General features: G+C 51.3%; 2 protein-coding genes across 6 annotated transcripts in view; both read right to left on the bottom strand.

The window, feature by feature from the left end:
- Plec (plectin) overlaps nt 1-9,485 on the bottom strand; it is a 60,660-nt gene extending 51,175 nt beyond the window's left edge. For 2 of the 5 annotated variants that reach the window (XM_085831943.1, XM_085831944.1), the window contains exons 1-2: nt 9,402-9,485; nt 8,051-8,255 (exon numbers count right to left, since the gene is read on the bottom strand). In XM_085831943.1, the coding sequence (XP_085688069.1) occupies nt 8,051-8,249 (199 nt within the window). In that variant the 5' untranslated portion in view covers nt 8,250-8,255; nt 9,402-9,485. Of the gene's footprint in view, nt 1-6,201; nt 6,357-8,050; nt 8,256-9,401 lie in introns of those variants that run through there. The other 3 variants (XM_085831949.1, XM_085831950.1, XM_085831957.1) reach the window with 2 other exon arrangements.
- A 391-nt stretch (nt 9,486-9,876) lies between these two features.
- Nucleotides 9,877-20,491, bottom strand: Parp10 (poly(ADP-ribose) polymerase family member 10). The gene is made up of 11 exons (XM_021183103.2): nt 20,401-20,491; nt 20,118-20,296; nt 19,786-20,040; nt 19,473-19,709; nt 18,719-19,392; nt 18,388-18,609; nt 18,218-18,290; nt 17,354-17,998; nt 17,117-17,250; nt 10,569-10,743; nt 9,877-10,481 (listed from the first exon to the last, which is right to left on the bottom strand). The coding sequence occupies exons 2-11, from the start codon at nt 20,287-20,289 to the stop codon at nt 10,177-10,179; spliced, it is 2,892 nt and encodes a 963-aa protein (XP_021038762.1). The 5' UTR covers nt 20,290-20,296; nt 20,401-20,491; the 3' UTR covers nt 9,877-10,176.
- Nucleotides 20,492-21,266: the final 775 nt, after the last annotated feature.

Here is a 21,266-nt window from a genome sequence, read left to right as displayed (position 1 = left end):
AGTTAGTTCTCCCCTTCCTTTGTGGGCCCTGGGGATTGAACTCAGGTTGTCAGGCGCACACTGAAAGTACTTTTTATCCACAAAGCCAGCTCACTGGCCCTAGAAACACAACTTTAAAAAAACAAATCTATTGTTTAAGATTTTACTTTTACTATTTTTTTATTTATATGTATGAGTATGTGTCTGTGGGTGCCACATGAGTGCGGGTGCCTGTGGAATCCAGAAGAGGGCGCTGCATTCCCGAGAGCTGAAATAACAGAGCTAAGCCAGCCAGGGTGGTCTCTGGGACTGGAAGTCAGGGTTACTGGAAGACAAGTGCTCTCTATACCGCCAACTTATCTCTCTAGCGCAATAACCTTTTAAAGTAAGTTCAATGTCCATCTAAGGATCAAGTAAACAAAGAGTCATGCTTCCAGGTAACAGAGTATTTTGTAATCATTTGAAACCATGACTGTTGATGACACTCAATAGGGAAAAAAAAAAAATCTTTGCAACAAATCATGCTGGGACAGCAGGATAGTCACACGCTAAAGTAGACACCTACTTCATGTCACACACAAAATGAACTCACACAGACCAAAGGCCTCCACATAAGAACTAAATACAGCCCCGCCCTGAACCCTGCCTGCCCTTGGGATGACACAGGTTCAAGTCCCAGCATTTACAAAGCAGCTGACAACCAGCTGTAACTCTACTCCTGGGTGATGTGATGCCATCTTCTGGCCTCTACGGGCACGGCACACACATGGTGTATGTACAAGCAGGCAGCATACTCAGAAACTGAAATTTTTCTAAAAAAAAAAAAAAAAGATTAATAAGCTAAATGTATACAGCTAGAAGTGTAGCTCAGTGGTGACTGCTCACCTCTCATATGTGAAGCCTTGGATCCAACCCCAGAACCACAAAAATAAATAAATAAATAAATAGTACAACACACAGCAAGTGTAAAAGTAAGAATAAGAATAAGAACTAATCCTAGCACTCGGGAGGCAGAGGCAGGTGGATTTCTGAGTTCGAGGCCAGCCTGGTCTACAAAGTGAGTGCCAGGACAGCCAGGGCTACACAGAGAAACCCTGTCTCGAAAAACCAAAAAAAAAAAAAAAAAAAAAAGAATAAGAACCGGACTGGGGGGGGTGGTTCAGTGGTTAAGCACACTGGCTGCTCTTCTAGAGGTTCTGAGTTCAATTCTCAGCAACCACATGGTGACTCACAACCATCTGTAATGGGATCCGATGCCCTCTTCTGGTGTGTCTGAAGACAGCTACAGTGTACTCACATATATGAAATAAAACTTAAAAAAAAAAAAAATTCCAGGCCGGGCAGTGGTGGCACACGCCTTTAATCCCAGCACTCGGGAGGCAGAGGCAGGTGGACTTCTGAGTTCGAGACCAGCCTGGTCTACAGAGTGAGTTCCAGGACAGCCAAGGCTACACGGAATAACCCTGTCTCGAAAAACAAAACAAAACAAAAAAAACAAAAAACAAACAAACAAAAAAATCCAGAAAAAGAAGAAGAGGGAGAGGGAGAGGGAGAGGGAGAACAAGCCATAAGCATAAACGTTTCTAGCTTTGGTTAGAGCAATGGTTTCTTAGATATAACATGTAAAGCATGGCCAACGAAAAATAAATGAATGAATGAACGAACGAATGAATAAATAAATAAATAAATCAGATATATAATAATAATGAAAACTTAGTACACTTTCTGAGCTGGGAAGACAGCTCAACAGATAGAGGCACTTCCCACCAGGCGGAGGGACTGAGTTCAATCCCTGATACCCACGTGGAAGGAAAGACGCAAATGCCACACATTGTCCTTTAACCTCCACATGTTCACTATGACACATGCTTGCCCCACCCAACAAACAGCAAGTGTAAAACTCCTCAGTTAAAAATACTTTCTCAGAACTTAAGTATTCAAAAGATCCTTCAAGAAATTAGAAGGGCACCTAGCCTGCTGAAGGCCCTGGGTTCCACGCACCACTCCGCAAAAGGAAAAATGAATAGGCGGGTAGTGCAAAGAGGGGAGGAAATCCACTGAAGACATTAGAAACGTCACGCGGTGATATTGGGAGAGTAGAATACTTCAGCTCCTGTGGAAAACCATCTGGCAGGTCCTCAAATGGTTAAATATAGAATATGACCACATGACCCAGCGACTCCATGGCAAGTCATCCACCCAAGAGAAAGCTACAAATGCACACACAGATGTGCGTGCGAATGCTAACACACCGTTCGTCATAATAATCCAAACACTCACCAGCTAGTAGATATGCACGGCAATGTTGCTGTATCTATAAAGTGAAATATTCTACCGTGGTGGCGTATGTCCGGAAATTATGCTCCAGAGGTGAAGGCAAGAGGATTGTGAGCTCAAGGCCAGTCAGTGTGTGTGTGTGTGTGTATAGATTTTTTTTTTTCGAAACAGGGTTTCTTTCAAATTTAGAGACCTGCCTGCCTCTGCCTCATGAGTGCTGGGATGAAAGGCGCACACCACTACCACCTGGCGAATTGTACGCTTTACATAAGTCAACTGTATTATGGCCTGTGAAATGCATCTAAACAGTAAGCATGGGGTCAACAGAATAAGGGCTGACAAGAAAGACAGTGTCTCCAGAGGTCATCAGAGTCAGAGTGAGTACAGGAAGGAAGCTCTGTACAGCTCCCTCCCCTCCCCTCCCCTCCCCCACCTCACGGACAGCACCAGCAGCACCAGCGGCACTGGCAGGCAGCACCGGGCACCACCACCTTACTGCTTTTCTTTAAGGTAGTTCTATTGTGCCAGACTCTTTTATTTAGTGTTTGCCTTTCCACAGTTGAGAGATCTTAAGTCCTCTCCCAAGAGTCCCAAACAACTGGCAGCCCTCACCCTTGCCAGCTGAATGCTACTGTTAGTCACCGTTCATCCGTGCAAACACCCTGCGAATGCAAGCTGGGGGACGGGGGAGGGGGGAGTGCTGGTGCCAGGGACGAAGATAACAGAGCTCAGAGTCCAGTATGGAGAAGGACAGGAACACAGGAGAGGGTACCACCCACAGCAGTACCAGGTCGGCCATAGCCTTCAAAGGAGCTCCCCCCCCCACCCCCCTATCTTGCTGTAGACATACGGACATAGTCCCGGCCTCTTTTCAACCCACCTTTCCCTCAGCCTGGTGTGGGTCTCTCTCATGCAGATACTTCTTGCAGATTCCCAACCCCCAATCCTTACCCACTCACCAAGAGCGCTCACCCCTGCCTCCATTCTCATGCCTTCTGCCCCGACGACAAGGCAGTGTGGCCAGCAAGCTGCCTGATACTATATGGTTCCCATAAGTGACAGGGTAGGCCTCGAAGGTGCTGCTCATCTCCACCCTAAACTGTGGCCTGCCTCATACTTGGGGGTGGAGGAGGACTCAGGCTTTTTCTTCTTTACCAAACATCCCCATCTCTGTATCCTTAAATTATCCCCTCTCCCTCAAAACTTCCTGGGAGCCGTTACAAAGCAGGCTCAGGGAAGCAGGGGTCAGGATGCCTCTCAGAGGTGAACCAACTGGCAGGAAACATCATCAGCCCACTGATGCAGCAAGGGTGCTGAGCTGGGTTAGGCACCCAGAGCTCTCTAGCCACAAGCCCCATCTGTTTCCAGGGATCTCCACAGATAGGAGGCAGGGTAGAGCGGGGAAGACGGAGGGACTCAAGTAGACGGGAAGTTTAGAAAGTTTTAGGAAAAGCATTGCCCTGTGGGAAAGGCTGGGGATTTCCAGGCAGGAATGACTCCGGGGAAGAGGCCTGGGAGGCTGTAAATAGGAATAGAGGTCAATGGGATGAGAGTCAAAGGTGAGGGCAGCATCTCTTTAAAGGCTAGGGCTCTTCCTCAGTCCAGGCGCTCCAGGCCGAACACCCTAGGGCGGGCAAGCATCCCTACCTTCAGGGAATTAGCCAACTGTAAGCTGGGACTAGAAACGAGGCATAGCCACCTAGTGGGGAGCATTAAGACAGCTCCCCATGGGCTGGAGAGATGGCTCAGCAGTTAGGAGCACTGACTGCTCTTCTGAAGGTCCTGAGTTCGAATCCCAGCAGCTGCATGGTGGCTCACAACCATCTGTAATGATATCTGATGCCCTCTTCTGGTGTGTCTGAGGACAGCTACAGTGTACTTATATATAATAAATAAATAAATCTTTTTTTTTGTTTTTAAAAAGACAGCTCCCGGGCTGGTGAGATGGCTCAGTGGGTAAGAGCACCCAACTGCTCTTCCGAAGGTCTGGAGTTCAAATCCCAGCAACCACATGGTGGCTCACAACCATCCGTAATGAGATCTGACTCCCTCTTCTGGAGTGTCTGAGGATAGCTACAATGTACTTACATATAATAAATAAATAAATTAAAAAAAAAAAAGACAGCTCCCCATATTCTTGCAATCCAGGGAACCTCAGCAGCCTAATGGAACCACTAAGGTCCAGTCTCAATGAGATGACAAGGGTCAGGCCTCAAAAGGAAGCAGGGTGCACGGGGCAGGCACATCCAGCCTCCTCTCGGCCATCCCTTCCCTTGGTCTGCAGCCCCGGTGCTTAGCTATCCCCTGTATGGAGCCAGAGTCAAGGAGACTCTGGTGCTTCGGTGTGCCTCAGGAGCATTCTTGATCCTCTCTCACTACTCCGAGAGCCCCCAGCACCTGCTAGCCTGCTTAGCAACTCAGCTACTTTGAGGCTGGTAAGACACCCATGTACAGGCAGCTGCACCTGTCATGTGACAATTCCACTTCAGGCAATACTTCTGTACCCCTGCCCCACCCTCTCACCAGCCTCCAGTGCCACCCATGCCAGAAGACTGACAAGGAAGGGCCAATACTGCCCAGTGGGCCTAGCATTAACCTCTGACTCCGGTGGAACTAGGCTAAGAAAGGACACAGAGCTGGGCCCAAGGAACCTCTGGGGACCTGTCACTAGTACACTCCTAGATGAGCAGGAATGCTGCACCTCAGGAAGAAGAAGCCATCATGACAAGGCACTGGACCATATAAGCCCAGCACACCAACCAGACAAGGAAGTACCACTATATATAGTCAATACTGGTCTACACAGTACTGCCCTGGGGCTTGCCAGATATTTCCTTGTCCGGAATCTTTCCTGAGAGACCCTCAAGGAGTGAAGCTCAGCCCAACCTTCCCCATGGTTCTCTAGGGGTACAGTGGTCAGGATCAAGAGCCCACGGTCCCAGTAGCATCATTAACTGATCCTCATGAGCAAACAAGCCAGCCACAGAGCAGACCCCCACACAGCACAGCCACTGTGCCTTGGGTGGGGTGTGGGGTGGAGTGGCACCCAGGCCCTAGGCAAAGCTATAGCGGGACAGCTCTCCCTGAGCTGCCCTTGGGGGCAGAGCCAGCAAAACCAGCCATGTGGAGCTGGAACCTGTTTTGTTGGGCTCTGCCTGGGGCCTCTGTATCAACCCTCCTCAGTGGCACATACCCAGACCTCTAAGTCTTTGAATGCTGGGAGGTACGGGTGGACTCATGACTACTTAGAGCTTACAGACCCCAACCCAGAGCCTTGAGTGGCTGACAGCGTCCAGAACCTGCGCAGGTCCAAGGCTCAAAGAGGGCACGAAGCAGGTTAAGTTGCCAAAGCCACAGACTGGGTTGGATAGGCTCTCTGAAGTTCCTCTAGAGAAGAAGGGGCTATTTCCAGGGGACAAAGTCAGGGTGCAATGGAATTCCCTGCCAAGGGAGGGTGTGGCCCAGTCCTGGCCAGTTTGGGGAGGTGAGGAGAGGCAGTAGCTATGTCATTCACTGCCAGGCAGTAGCTCCCACCCCCCACCCCACACAGGCAGTTGCCTCAGAGGAGAGGCAGGGGATGGTTTAGCCTTGACCCACGTGTCTGCTGGGAAAAAAGACACCGGACACTGGTCTAGACTGCGGACCCTGAAAAGCCTTGCTTCATACACACACCCGCCCCCACCAGGGCCCACCCCAGCCACCCGTGCCTAGAGATGTCCTATTAAGGTCATAGACGCGGGGGCTCAGTGGAGCGCATCCATCCCTTCCCCGGGCCCCGAAGGCTGCAGGGAGGCGAACGAAGTCGGTGAGACTTGAGACGAATGACTGAGCTCTGTTGGGACAACGGTCGGGGACAGCAGCTGGGGACACGGCCGGCTGTCAGGCTGGCTAACCTGGAGGGGCCCGCGCTCCCAAAAGGGCAGACAGGGGCCAGAGGCTCCGTACCTTTGTACTTCTCCCGCACCTCCTCGTAGGCCTGGATGAAATCCTGTTCGTCGGGTGGTGGGCCAGACGTCAGCAGATGGGCCATGCTGGCGGGAGAAGAACGCAACGGGCCGCCGCGCAAGGCCAGCCCTGGCGGCCGCTCTGCCCCCGCCGCCTCCGCGCGCACGGCTTAAAGAGGCCTCCCCCCCCCCGCCCCGCCCCGCACCCAGGATGCCCCACGGGCGGGGCGGGGCCGGGCCAGCCAGCCGGCGACCTGCCCCGTAGCTGGACGCGCTGCCTGGCGCGCCCCTTCGCGGGAAGCTGAGCCTTGATCCCACACACATCCAGTTGCAAACACTTCCCTGCCGACTCGGGAACCAGAGGCGGCTGACAGAACTCGATCTAAGGTGGCCGTTTCTTTTGGCCGGCCGCGACTTCTCCACCTCCTTCGCCCCCGGCCACTTCACCTGGCCACCGGAGTGAGGCCCTTCCTGCCCGGCTCCCTCCCTCCTTTCGCCGTTACTTAGAACTTCCTCCCTCCGTCCTAAAGTGGAGATACAGTTTTGGCATCATCGCCGAAATATAAGAAGCGCTTAAAACACGGGGGGAAGTCGCACATTAAAAAAAGACAGAGTACACAACTGACAAAAGAAAATATCTTAGTAATTAAACAACAACAACAACAAGTTCCTTTCTACCCGTCAGTCTCCCAGCATCGACACGCCTTCCTTTCCTGATTGACTCTGCGCCGTTCTTGGAAACCTTAAACACTGTATGAACCAGGAGCTCTGCGTCTAGAAACCAGTCCTTAGAAAATTACCAGAGAGCACAAAGACTACAACATGTGGGGCTGGCTACAGCATAAAGGGCAGTAAACACAAAACCACCCAACCAGTAAAAAGGGCTTCTGGGGTATCCTGTCTCTACCTTCACCCCTGTCTTTAAAGGTCTGAGGTAGTGAAGGGTATTCAAAAGTCCACGTGGGAAAATAACCCATTTTATAAATCATCATTGTGTGTGTGTGTGTCCTGCACATGCTCTCAGAGCAGTAATAGTCCTAAGTGTGTGTGTGTGTGGGGGGGGGGGGGACATGTCTTTTATTTGTCCCCTTCCATCTCCACAAGCTACTGCTATGCTTCCACCAGCAAAGTTCCTGGAGACTGTACCATCTCCATGCTCACTCAGCACCTGGCCTTTCAGCTCTCCAATCTACCCTTACCACCTCCTGCATTTCAAATGCCTCATCATCTCCTAGAGTACAGCGTCAGTGTTCCTTTCCCAGGGCATCCCACCCAATGGCCTCCAGCCTTACGGTGACCCACTTCTCAAAGGAACAGGCTGCCCTCCAGATAGCTACCCTCCAACTGCCTGCTGTCTCCCATGGTGCCTTTCGCCTCGTCTTTCCCATCCTCGGGGACTGGCAGCTCCTGAAAGGAACAGCTGGACTCTGGCTCACACAGAGGTACTAGGGCTCTCACAGATTAAACATCTTCTCCTCTCCAGGTGGCAATGTGCTCCCACCCTGAGATGGCACACAAGACTGGAGAAGCAGTTTGACCTCAAGAGACCAAGAAATGATTCCAACTGGAGATGGGCACATGGACCCGTTTCCAGGAGACCACTGCTGAGCTGTTGCAACAAGAAGCCAGACGTCAGCTCTTTAAAAGTCCTCCAACCTCCTGCAGCTACCAAGGAAGAGCCAGCAGGTGGAGCTGTGCTACCTGACCTCATCAGTTCAGAAAGAGCCCTCCCTCATAGCTGAACGATGGCCCCTGATGTCTTACCCAGTCCAACACCGGAACACAGAGTACATAGAAGGTGTTTAACACCTGTGCTGATAAGGCAAGCTGACCAGACCCTTCCCCATTACCTGCAATGCGGATGACGGCCCGCTCTGCAGGATCCAAGACGCTCCCATTGCCCACAGAACCACCTCCACTTCGCCGGCTTCTCTGTGTTTTCCCAAGGTTCCAGGGCAGTGTGTCCCCGGGGCTGGGTGAGCCACTGCTTCCATTGGAACTACCTTCAGCCACTGCCACTGGCCGGACCTCGGAATCCTCCCCTGACATGGCCTCCTGGAGGGAAAGTAAGAAGGAGTCACACTCACCTGTGGGGAAAGTTGATACTGTGCATTGACCCACCACCACCTCCTTAACCTGAACATTGATACTGAACTCCTATCTTGCTCACACACTGACCCCCGGATGCTCATCCCAGACTTTACTCCCATTCCTAGCTATCCTCGCCTCCTCCAGCAAACACACTTGACCATCCTTCCTGTCTCTTAGTTACCCAAATGCTAACTATCCCCGCCCCCATCACCAGCACAGGACACTGACTCCACCCTCCACCTGTCAAACTGGAGGAGAAGAGGGCGCTACCTTCAAGCACACATAGATAGGACCCTGTCACTAGGACTAGAGCTTCCATTTCCTGCATTTCAGTCTTAGACTCCCTCTCCTCTGATTCTCCAATAAACTGGTAATGAGGCCATCAACAAACACGGCTTATGTCACTACTGTCCCATTCTTCAAGACCCTCAACCCCAGTCCGCGGTCACTGCATCTACCTCCAGGCTCAGTCTTTAGGACGCCCCATCACTCTTACCCCACCTCTAGCCTACACAGTCCCACCTCTGTCTCTGCGATCTCTGCAGCAAAGGCCTATAAATAGCTGGAGCCGCAGCGGCGTGGGTTGCGGGAACTCGGATGCGGCAAGGCCCGGGGGAGCCCGGCAGCCGCTCTAGCAACCCACCAGCTTACTGCGTGCAGCCAAAGCGCACGCATCCCCACGCGTGCACACGCCCCAGCTCCCTGCCCCAAGAGCACTGGCGTGCGAAGAGGTGAATGGGGCTCTGTCTCAGCGGGGGTGGCATAAAGTGGGGGCACAATGTGGGCTCTGTGCCTCGCCCTCAGGCCAAGGGCTGAGAAAGAGTCAACGGTCCTCAAGCTGTGCCTCTCCCGACCCCACTCCACCGCGGGGCCCTTCAGTGACTGTCTCTGTTCCAGCCCCCAACCGAGCCTGCCTTCATCGCGGCGTTTTCTGCCCACACTCAAGCACCTCCCGTCCAGTTCCGCAATTTCCTGATCCCAGGGAGGTGTTGATCTCTGCATAGAGCAAGAGGGGCTGTGAAGCAGCACCTAATTCCGGGTGGTCTGAGGCCATCCACCCCTACCCGCCTTCCCCCCAAAACTCCCAACTCATCTGGAGCCTCTCCATACCCTCCCAATTCTACGCTCCTGGTGATTCCGCTTGCCTCCTCTCAGCCGCTGCAGCCAGACTCCTGGGGCCCAGGAGAACCGCGGAGGCAGCGCAGGCGGGGCTAATCCAGAGCCCCGCCCCGGTCCCACCAAGAGCTGCGCTGCCCGGGCACCTCCGAACGCGAGCAAAGGATTCACGCGTGACCGGGCTACGTGCCAAGAGTACTAGACCCGAAGGTTGCAGAACCGGAGCCGAAGAAATGACTAGATCAGGCGGCACCCACTGAGTGCTCACACCTTGGTGGGCGGTGAGTGAGGAGACAAGAGATGCTGCCGGCGATCGTGAGGTCGTAGGAGTGCACCGCGTCCAGACGCCTGGATCCACTGCCCACCGCCGCCCCCACCCTCCGTGAACAGCTGACCCGGTCCCTAGCCACGTGGGTGGCCCCCACTCCCCAAACAGGTCGGATTCTGAGTTCCAGCCAGTCCTTCTAACTGGTTTCAAGTACAGGTTTATTCAAAGACAGAGAACCCCTCTAGGGCGCGGTCCAACCAAGACGGGTGTGTCTGGCGGCGCTCCCTCCTGCCGTGTTCTGCTGACCCCTGGCGGTCGAGCAGGCCAAGGAAACATTAGGTCTGGCCCTCCCCAGTCCACAGTCATCCTGTCTATCCAGCCAAAGACAGGAGTGCTCCCGTGGGCAGCTCTGACACTTAAGGACTTTGTAGAGCAGGGAACCAGAAGCTGGCCTCTTAGGTCAAATGTCCAGGAAAGAGATCCAAGAGACCAAGAGAGTTATCAGGGGGTACCCGGGAGTATGTTCTTGCAGGTGATTAGATGAGTCGGTAAAGCTTGGGTATCGTGAAAGATGACAAAGATTCTGGGCTGCTGAAGGCAGTCCACAGCGCTGTCGTAGCGAAGCACCTGACCGGAGGCCCTCAAAGGAGGCGCCTTCAGACCGCGGGAACCCTGTCCATAGTCACCCGTCAGCACCTGTGCCACAAACACTGCCTTGTAGCCTTCTGCGTTGGGAGGCGAGTAGCGATCCAGTACCGACAGAGAGGCACGCTTGGCGAAGTACACGCCCTGTCCGTAGAGTGTGCCTACAGGACAGGACAGGTGAGTTACCAAGGTGAGGGTCATCAGGGTTAGCATGACTGTCCCGCGTCCCTGCCCGGCACAGGCCTTACCGTTTCGGCCACAGAAACTGCGATTGAAGCCGTGCGCACAGATGTCGAGCACTGCAGACTCTGAAGTGCCATGGTAGAGGACCTGCTCCACTGGGCGTTGCTGGCAGCACTGCATTAACCGCTCCCGATGCAGCTGGTACTGTTGCTGCAGCAATGGGTGTGACACACGTTCTACCTGCCAAGTACATGGCAGTTGGAGTGAAGTTATTTGGAATCTATCTCTACAACAGCCAGGAGAGAGCTGAACTCAGCACTCTGGTGGAAGGAAGAATTTAGGATTTACATGAAAACTTGAAAGCTCACTATCCTGCTCTGTCTAGAGGAATACAGTGACTGATTCCATGGGGCGAGTGACACTGGAGGGCTAGCTTCCAGGAAGGCCTAACTCCTCCAGGGAGCCCTGCAGGTGGGTAGACCCCCACCCCACCCCACTCACGTAAATTTAGGACCAACAATCAGGCTTCAACAGTAAAAAATCAAGCCAGGAGCCTGTATTGCCTTTCAGCACTAGAAGGCTCAGACAGCAGAGAAGACCTCAGCCAACCAACCCCTGTTCCTGAAGGAAAAAAAAAAAAAAAAAAAAACTCAGGGTTTCAAACAGAGCTTTTAAAGAAATGCTAACTGGCCTTTTAGGAGGCAGACGATTACCACATCCATAAAACAAAACTACCTGCTATGAAAAAATCTGGACATCAGAAACAGGACATTTAGGATGAGATTTCTAGGCTGGAGACACAGTGGGGAGGACAGAGCACTTGCTTAGCAAGTAGAATGGATCCCCAGGGTAAAAAAGGAAAGGGAAACGCCGGGTGGTGGCTCACACATTTAATCTCAGCACTCTGGAGGCAGAGGCAGGCAAATCTCTTGAGTTTGAGGCCAGCCTGGTCTACAGAGGGAGTTCCGGGACAGTCAGGGCTATACAGAGAAATCCTGTCTCAAAAAAACCCAATAGATAGATAGACAGACAGACAGACAGATAGATGAAAGGGAGGGGGAATAGGAGGGAGGAAGAGAAGAAGAAATAGCAGAGGAGGAGGAGAAGGAAAGGATTGCTGAGCTAATTCTATTCATGGGCCAGATAATGAAGTGGTTAAAGCTACAGATTCGACTATGTACTACTCTTGAGGATCTAAGAAACCGGTACTGAGAACAGAGCTAAGAGATGAGAGAGAGCAACCACGAGAGGACAGGCAAGAACATGAAGCAGGCGGAGACTAAGCTCTGCTTCTAAGAAGGTGGTGCAGCTGGGAACAAAGTGGAAGACGTGTCCCTGAGCTGGAGGCCATTAGCACCAGATGGAGAGAACCATGAAGTGCCAAGGACATTGGGAAAGACATGCCTGTGGCACTTACCAGAAAACCATAGCTTATAAAGTGAAAAGAAAAAGAAAAAAAAGAAAAAGGGGGAAAAAAAAGCCTTTGCAAGTAAACACGTGCACGCCAAGGTCAGTATGCAAGTACAGACGGGAAGAAATTCCACCCTGGGTTTCTCAGTGCTAATTCCGGATGTTGGTAAAGCATCAAGCGTGCGGCTGGAGAGAGAGCCCAGCAGTTAGGAGTGCATACTGCTCTTGCAGAGGACCTAAGTTTGGTCCCCAGCACCCATGTCAGGTGACTCACAACTGCTGTAATTCCAACTCCAGAGGGAACCGAGGCCTCTACGGTCATCTGCATTCATGTGCACAGAACCCTCCATCCCACCCACCCACACGTGACTGCACCACAAAATTTTTTTAATCTTAAAAAAAAAAAAGGGCTGGTGAGATGGCTCAGTGGGTAAGAGCACCCGACTGCTCTTCCGAAGGTCCAGAGTTCAAATCCCAGCAACCACATGGTGGCTCACAACCATCCGTAACGAGATCTGACTCCCTCTTCTGGAGTGTCTGAAGACAGCTACAGTGTACTTACATATAATAAATAAATAAATAAATAAATAAATATATTTATAAATAAAAACCAAAAAACCAAAAACCAAAACAAAACAATAAAAATCCAATGATTGTTCTAACTTTCCAAGAAGTGGGGGAGAAGAAAGGTGCTATAAGATGACCCAGAAAGATAAGGTCACTGCTGTGCAAACCTAGAACCTGAATTCAGGCCCCAGAGCCCACCCACATAAAGATGGGAGAAGAGCAATGTCTTCATAAATCTGAAAAAAAAAAATGGAATCTAAACACTATATCCCAGCCAAGATAATAAAACAAGTAAGGACATATCAGTAAATGAAAGACTGTACAAAATTTACATCTATATCAAATTAGAGCTAGGTGTAGTGGCTCACACCTTTAACTCCGGTATTCGGAAGGCAGAGGAGGCCGAATCTCTGTGGGTTCAAGGCCAGCCTGGTTTTACACAGTGGATTCTGGGAAAACCAGAGCTCCACAGTGAGACCCTGTCTCAATAAAATAGAATAAAATTAGATTTATGAAAAAATCTTCTAGTTATAAAAGACTACACGTATACTTTTTGGCTTTTGAGGCACAGTCTGGCCCTAGACCCCAGACTAGCCCTCATTCTGTAAACCAGCATCAAACTTTCAGGTATGCCCTGGCCTCAACCTCTCCAGTGCCTGGATTACAAGCATTTACCACTACACCCAGTTGTTTCTATAACTTAAAACTCAGAGATGCACACTACCCACTCACGGATGCCCCTACGCAGCAGCAGAGTCTACACATCAGGGTGGCAAGGGGTCAGCTTGCCCAGAAGTCAAGCCTGACCCAGAAGAAACAAGGAACTTAAAAAAAAAAAAATTACAAAAGAAGGCACTAAATCCCCGACTGTTCTTTCATCCAGCGTTGCTTATTATTTTGTTGTTGCTTTCTGAGATATAATCTCATGTACCTCAGGGTAGCCTTGATCTCAGTATGGAGCTGAGGATAACCTCACAGCATCCTCACTGCTGGGATGCTGTGCCACCGCACCCTGCTGTTCACGGCTGGGAACTGAACCCAGGGCTCTGGGAATGCTTGGAAGCCCTGCGCCAGCTGAGCCACACCCTTATTCTACCACAGGCTTGTAAGGGGTTTGGTTTTACCTGTCTGTTTACTTTGTTTTCCCCTCTTTAAGATTTTTGTCATTTTAATTTCTGGATGTGTGTATGTGTAGGTACACTCAGGGGCCACAAGAGGGCATCGGCGGCTTCCTGGAGTTGGTGTGACAGGCAGCTGTGAAGGGCCTAACAGGGCAGGTATTTGGCAAACTCTAGTACTCTTGAGAGTGAAGCAGGCTCTCCGGACCACTGAGTCACCTCTCCAGACTCACCACAGCTTTGTTTTATTTTACTTTAAAAAGATAAGAGGGTTAGTTTTTAGGGGCCGGAGAGATGGCTCTGGAGTCAAAAAGCACTGGCTGGTCTTTGAGAGGTCATGGGTTCAATTCCCAGGACCCATCTGATGCTCTCTTCTGGCACCATATCACATGGTGCAAAGACATATGTGCAAGCAAAACACTCAAATGCATAACATACAATAAAAATTGAAAATAATATATGCTAAAAATATTCTGTTAATGTCTGTGTTTTGCCTGCACGGTTGTATACCACACACATGTCTGGTGCCAGCAGAGTTCTGAAGCAGGCATTAGGTTCCCTGGAACTGGAGTTACAGATGCTTGTGAACTGTCATGTGACTGAAGAACTGAACCCATGTCTTCAGCAAGAGCAACAAATGTTCTTAGCCTCTGAGCTGTCTCTCCAGCTCCTACAGTTTTGATTGCTTCTTTGCTTTATTTTCTTGGGTTTTTTTTTTCCAGACAGGGTTTCTCTGTGTAGCTGTCCCGGAACTCCCTCTGTAGACCAGGCTGGCCTTAAACTCAGAAATCCGCCTACCTCTGCCTCCCGAGTGCTGGGATTAAAGGCCTGTGCTCCCACCACCCAGCAAGCTCCCACAGTTGTAACAAATATGGTTACATTTACCTGGTTGTGATGCAAGGGTAGTATTTTTTTTCTTTATCCTTATCAACATAGAGCCTAAGCATGGAAACTATAAAGTGAAGTTGGTTTATGCACCTTAACTACATAGGATATACACTGTAAATGTCCAAATTATGACATGGTAGGAGGAAGAGATGATAGAAAAAGAAAGAAGCCGGGCATTTGTGGCACAAGCCTTTAATCCCAGCACTCGAGAGGCAAAGGCAGGCAGATTTCTGAGTTCGAGGCCAGTCTGGTCTACAGAGTGAGTTCCAGGACAGCCAGGGCTACACAGAGAAACCCTGTCTCGAAAAAAACAAAAACAAAAACAAAAACAAAAACAGAAACAGAAAGGAAGAAAGAAAGAAAGGAAGAAAGGAAGAAAGGAAGAAAGGAAGAAAGGAAGAAAGGAAGAAAGGAAGAAAGGAAGAAAGGAAGAAAGGAAGAAAGGAAGAAAGGAAGAAAGGAAGAAAGGAAGAAAGGAAGAAAGGAAGAAAGGAAGAAAGGAAGAAAGGAAGAAAGGAAGAAGAAAGGAAGAAAGAAAGAAAGAAAGAAAGAAAGAAAGAAAGAAAGAAAGAAAGAAAGAAAGAAAGAAAGAAAGAAAGAGAAAGAAAGCCCATCCTATTCCTCTGTGTATATCTAGACAAGGAAAAAGAAAGTCTCTAAAGTAGTAACAGGAAAAACCCACAAATGTGCCATCTTAAGTGATAGAGATACTGCCTAGAAGAGTTGAGTGCACAAACATTACTAAGAAAACCAGCTGTGACCAGAGGGATGGCAGCCGCTGTGGCTGTGACACTGATGGTCATAGGTCATAGCTGTTGTGAGGGCCCACTGATGACCTTCCTAACCTCCGGGGAAGACTGGAAGTCCTGCATTTCCAGCCATCTCTGTGTGGAGACTGAGGCTGCCAGCCCCACCCACAATTTTTAGCATCAAGAGTGGCGAGCACCTTGCCCAGTCTTACCACACAGTGACAACTCCCTTGTCCTTTTTTTAAAATGTGTATGAGTACACTGGAGGGCATTGGATCCCATTACAGATGGTTGTGAGGCACCATGTGATTGCTGGGAATTGAACTCTGGAAAACCAGTCAATGCTCTTAACCGCTGAGTCACCTCTCCAGTCCTCCCTTGTCCTTCCTACCCATTTAAGGCCATCCCTCTTTAGCCTCATCTATGAGCGCAACCAGTCTTCTGGGTGAAAGGCTGTCGGCCATCATGTTTTCTCTTCTACCTGACTGTCCACATCCTTCCAGGGATGTCTCTGTGGTCACTCCCTGCATGCTCTTTGTTCTCTTGTCACAGGTAGCAGAGTAGCCTGACAGTCTCTCTCTTCTTCCCAGCCATTTATTTATTATTTATTTACTTGTGTATTTTGAGACAGAATCTCACTATATAACTCTGGCTGGACTGGAATTCACTATGCAGACCAGGCTAGCCTCAAACTCACAGATCTACCTGCCTCTGCTCTTCTTTTCTCACCTGCCTGGAATGCTGGGGAGGGGGTCCTAAGGCTCCCCACTCCTCGGTACTAGCTTGTTTCTTGTCCATGTTCATCGTTGCCAAATTTAGCAAGAATACAGGAGGAGTAGCCACTATGAATATATTCAATACATATATGTATGCATATTTTTCTCCCTAGCTACATACCACACACACACACACACACACACACGCACACGCGCACACGCACACACACACACACACACACACACACACACACACACACACGGGTATTATTTTATTTACAAGGAGAGAAGGTGGGGCTAGCCCTTTGCCAGAACTGGCCTCTGTTGGAGACAGAAAGCCCCTCCTCCACCCCCCATACACACAAGAACAAGAAGAGTAATCCTCACATTGGCCACCAGATGGCACCAACTGTGGCACAGACAGTCCTACAGTCCCCAGTAGAAAGCCTCACTCAGACAGGCCTGTCAGATCCTTAATCCCTATATCCTTCTGTGTATCTTCCTCAGATTCGAAATGTTCTCTGGGCAAAGAAGGGGTGCTCACCCACTGTAGGGAGCAGAGGAACCCTGAGCGAACGAAGCCCTGAATAAATGTGTGTTGACATGAGCGAGCCATGCCAAGGATCCTAGAACTTTGCAAAGCCTCCTGCCCGTAAACATTCAGAGGCATGGCAAAGCCTTCCTCTTGTCCAATTATGGATATTGTTGGTGTGTGCAGAAAAATGTCCCCCATAGCTTTCTCTGCTAGAATATTTACTGCCCAAAGACTACTCCCAACAGAGATTTGCTAAACCTGCCTTCCCAATCCACAAATCCTTGTTTATCTGTATATAATAACCCTGCCTCCTTGTGCAGCTGCATGCAATAACCCCACTTCCTGGTCCACTCCATATGATAACGACACTCAACTCTGAGGTGCTGCAGTTTCTCCATCTAAGAGCCCAGACCTCATCCCAGCATCCTGTGCAACCCTGTGTTTGTCTTTTCTTCACTCCCTCAATGCCCCTGGTCATGTCCACGTCCCTAGAGCCAGGCATGGATATGGCGATTCATTCTATCCACTTTCGAAAGATCCACTTTAAGCAGCTTTTGGTCAACCAACCCTAATATAAAGAAAAGTTCTGTACACCAGGCACAAGGCCAGCAACACAGGACATGAACTCACTCGAACAATGCGGATCCTGCCGTGGACAGCATCCAGGGTGCTATAAAAGGCCCGCACCACATCTTGGAACTCCTGGGAATTCTCTTCCAGGGCCTCCAGCCTGCCCAAGGGTTCCTTCAGTCCCTGCTCAGACACTGACACACAGGAAGAAAGGACAACGGGGCCATGTCTCAAGCACTAGCTTAAAAGCTAACCCATTCCACCTCCACCACCCTCAAGTCCAAGGTACAGACTCACAGTTGGTTTTTGAGGCCTCCAAAGGAAAGGTCAAATTCTGGTCCCAGGGGCCAACAAGCAGAGCAGCTAAGTGGCGAGCCGCGCGGGCAGGCTGTACCCCAAAGCCACGGAGGACAACGTGGTCGCCATGGAGGGTAGCATTCACATCATGACACCTTTCCAGACGAGCCCCAAGCTCCGGGGGTAGCATGCGCCCTTGGAGACTCACTGTCTCCTCCCGAAGGTGTACCTCCAAGGCATTGGATAATGCCCGGTTCAATTCATCCACATCCTGCTCAAAGGATGTGTGCACCACCAGCTGGGCCTCGCCCCCTGTGTCCTCACCCAGGGCCTCTTCTGCTTCTAACAGGGAGAGGGCCATGGCTCGCCTTAGTGCATTAGCCTCCTGCTGATCTGCCACCTGGCTTTGAGACTCCAAGGACCGGTGGATAGCCAGTTGAAGTGTGGCTTCTTCTTCTAACTGCCCAGGTGCCCTGGTGCTAAGGGCCACAGGTTCCTCCCCAGCCTCAAGTGTGGGGATTTCCTCCTGCTGCTCTACAACAGTCTCTCTTGGTCCTCCAGGTTTCTCCTTCTCCATCTCCAGAGGCACCCAGTTCTCCCCTCCATGTGGGCTCTCCAGGGTAGCCAGCAGCTCTCGGACGTCCTCTAAAGGCAAAGGGAGGCCACTGGGTCAAAGGCTGGGCCCAGCCAGGAGGCTGATGATAAACAATAGGGTGAATTGGAATAGATATAAAAAGATGGAGATCATATTCGTGGGTACAGGGTAGGCCAAAAGAGCGTCACTGAACAAGTGATAGGGCAGGGCAGGGAGGAGATTGTTAAGAAAAGACCACAGGACGTACTAGGGCTCCCTAGGAGTCTTACCCAGTCTCATGTTCTCCTGATCGATGCCTGTAATGTGGCCATGGAGGACTTGGAGGGCCTCAGTGGGATCTGTCTGTGGGAAGAGGATGTCAGGGTCACAGCAGAGGAGGAGACATATAGATCTGGCACGTGAAAAAAAAAAAGGACAAAGGTAGAACTCCACATCTTACCCTTTCAGGATCTATGTCCAGGGTGGCGCTGGCCAGATGTTCTGTCCCGAAGACACATTGGAACTGAGCCTCCAGTCTGTGAAGAAGGTGCTGCCCCTCCACACCCAGCAGGAACCTGGCACTGCCTGGGTGCTTCATGTTCAGTGTGTGGCAGCTGATGCTGCCCAGCAGACTCTGCAGCAACTCTTGGGCTGCCTGGCAGGGGTCCCTGGCTCCACACAGCTGCGGGACCAGAAGGAGGGCAGCTTATGGGTTCAGAGCACAGGAAAGGTACCTGGGCCCCAGTAAGAGAAGAGGCAAAGTTGAGGGGATCCTGAGGGGGGTCACTCACCCGAAAGCCAGTCACATCCGTTCCTTCAAGTGGGAAAAGGGCAACATCTTCCAGGCTGGCGAGGAGGTCCTCATAATAAAGCTGCAGGAAGCGCACGGCTCCTGGTTCCACTGACATCACCATTTCCACCAGGCCCTCTTGCTTCTGCATCTCCCCATACCCAGGGCTCTCCAGCCCAGTCTCTACAGACTCCATGGCTGTCCCCACTAGACCCATTAGACCCTCTTGCCCTGGTGAGTCTGTGGCAACTTCCCCCAGGCCCTCCTGCTCCTGAACACCCACTGAGTCTGAGGCCATGGGTCCTACTTGCTCTGGGAGCTCTGTAAAGCTCTCTACTGGATCGACTGGGCTTGTAGACCCCATACTCCCCTGGATCCTAATTGATCCCGAGTCAATTGGCAGGGCTTGTCCTGGAGCTCCTACAGGACCTGCCCTTAGAAGGGTTCCTAATTGTTGCGGTGCCTCCCCAGAGCCCACAGCCATGGTCAGAGCCCCGGCCAGCCCTCCAGCTCCTGTAGGAGCATGACCAGTGACTCCAGATTCTTGCATAGCTGAATGACCCCCGCCACTGACGCCCTCAGCGAGCGCCTCAGGTTCTAAGACATCATAGTGAGGGACAAGGCTCAACTCAATGCCCTGTAGCCAGTGTTTCTGCTTCAGCACCCGTTCAGCCACTGGAGGGAGAGAGAAGACAGAAAGCACACTGAGTCTCTAGCGTAGAGGAAGGGTCCTCCTAATTTCAGACACCACTTACCCTGCCATTGCTGAAAGGAAATAACAGTGCCTAGCTGCCCAGGCAGGCTGCGCAGACCCTCCAGGGGTCCGCCACCACTGCGACGCTCATTTTCCAGGTAGAGCTCCAGCAATAACAGGTCCACAGGAGAAGCACTGTCCAACACACGTACTGCTCGGGTCTGGGGCACCCAGGCCAAGGACACGGTGGCTCCATTCAGGGGCAGATTCCGGGCCTGTTCCGCCAGGGCACTGACCTCTGTGGGCAGTATATGAATCAACTCGGGAACCCTCCTTAACTAGAAACCCAGCCCTGCCTCTCACGTGCCTCTTACCTGCCTCAGAAAGGGGCATGGATAACTGGACCAGGACACAGTCCTGCCGAGGACTGGCCAGGGCATGGCAAGTCTGCACAGGGTGTCCTGCAGCACCCAGCAAGGCCTGAACATGTTGCTCCAGGCTCAGAGGTGAAGTGCCAGGTGGCAGGTGTTGAAGAAGCACACGTTCTGGGGCACGCGGTGGGGCTGGCCTCAGGCTCAGTCGGACACCATGTAGTTGGTGCTCTGCCTGGGCTAAGACCCTCTTTGCATCTGTGAGCAGAGATGAAGGTGTCAGAGATGGCAAAGCTTCAGGGCACCCAGGCAACCCCTTGACTCAACCTCCTCACCTGCAGGATCTTGAAAGATGAGGACACCCCCACAGCCAAGTCTCTGCCAGCTCAACAGAAGTCCTCCACCCGAGCGACGGTGGTTTTCAAAGTACAGAGTAATGAGCTCATCTGGTATTTCTGGGGGCAGTCCCCGGAGCTCCAAGGCTGCCCCTGCCTCCACCTCTGCCATCAGAATCCTGGGGTGCAACACATGGGAGGAGAAGAGGACCGCTCACTTCCCCTGTCCAGTCCTCTCTCCCATGCTCTTAGCTGCTCCCCAACACCCCATGTTTACACTCACCCCTGCTGTCTCAGGCCAGTGTCTCAAGCCAGTCCGTTAAGCCTGCTGTCCTTCCCAGGCAGAAGGCCTAAGGTAGAAAAACAAAAGTGAAACTGACTGGGGACAGGAAAGAGGGAGGAGCTAAACCAGAGGCTGTAAGTAGTTCAGGAACTTCCACTCCTGCTCTAGCCTTAATCCTCAATCCACAAGGAACTTCTAAGGACCTTTCTGCCAGACCACCCACTAGCCTCTTAGCTAGTGGGGTAGACCAGATGTCTTCTAGACTTTCTCTTCTTCCTTGGCTTCTCTTTGTGGCTAATCACCCTTCCTATGGGATGCTTGAGATACTGTCACACTGTCAGCCCCCACCCCAAGAATCTCTAGGCTTCTGTGCCCTGGGTCCCAGACATGAGCAGTGCTGATCTTGGAGGCTGGCCCCTGGCTGGGTCCAGCTCTTAGAAACCGTCAAACCCAGAGGATAACCAGCCTTGCTTCTAAATGCTAAGGGTGAGCAGTTCTGCCCTTCGTCCCCCAAAATCTCAAACCCAGAGACGATTTTTCTGGTCCCTGGGTCTCATATGATAGAGAAGAGAACTGATTCCTGCAAGTTGTCTTTCTTCCACGTGTGTGCCACAGCATGGCGGGTGCACGCATAAACAAACAAAGGTGACTGTTTAAAAGCCTAATGCTCAGATCATAACACAGCTCTTCCCTTGTGATTCCCTTCAGCCCACGGCTGCCTAGTCCTTCTTTCTATGCTCCTTGTTCATCATCATTGCCCGCGATGTAGTCACTGTGCTGACATGCCCTTCTGCCATTCATCCTTCCACAGAAGGGGAGCCATAATCACAGACAGGACCCAGAGGGCCTTGCCTCACACCTAAGCT

Source organism: Mus caroli, unplaced genomic scaffold, assembly GCF_978045245.1.
Source record: "Mus caroli unplaced genomic scaffold, Mus_caroli_1 scaffold_16, whole genome shotgun sequence".
In the NCBI taxonomy this organism is placed as follows: domain Eukaryota; kingdom Metazoa; phylum Chordata; class Mammalia; order Rodentia; family Muridae; genus Mus; species Mus caroli.
Note: the sequence above shows the minus strand (reverse complement) of the source record. Positions and strands in the feature narration are given on the sequence as shown.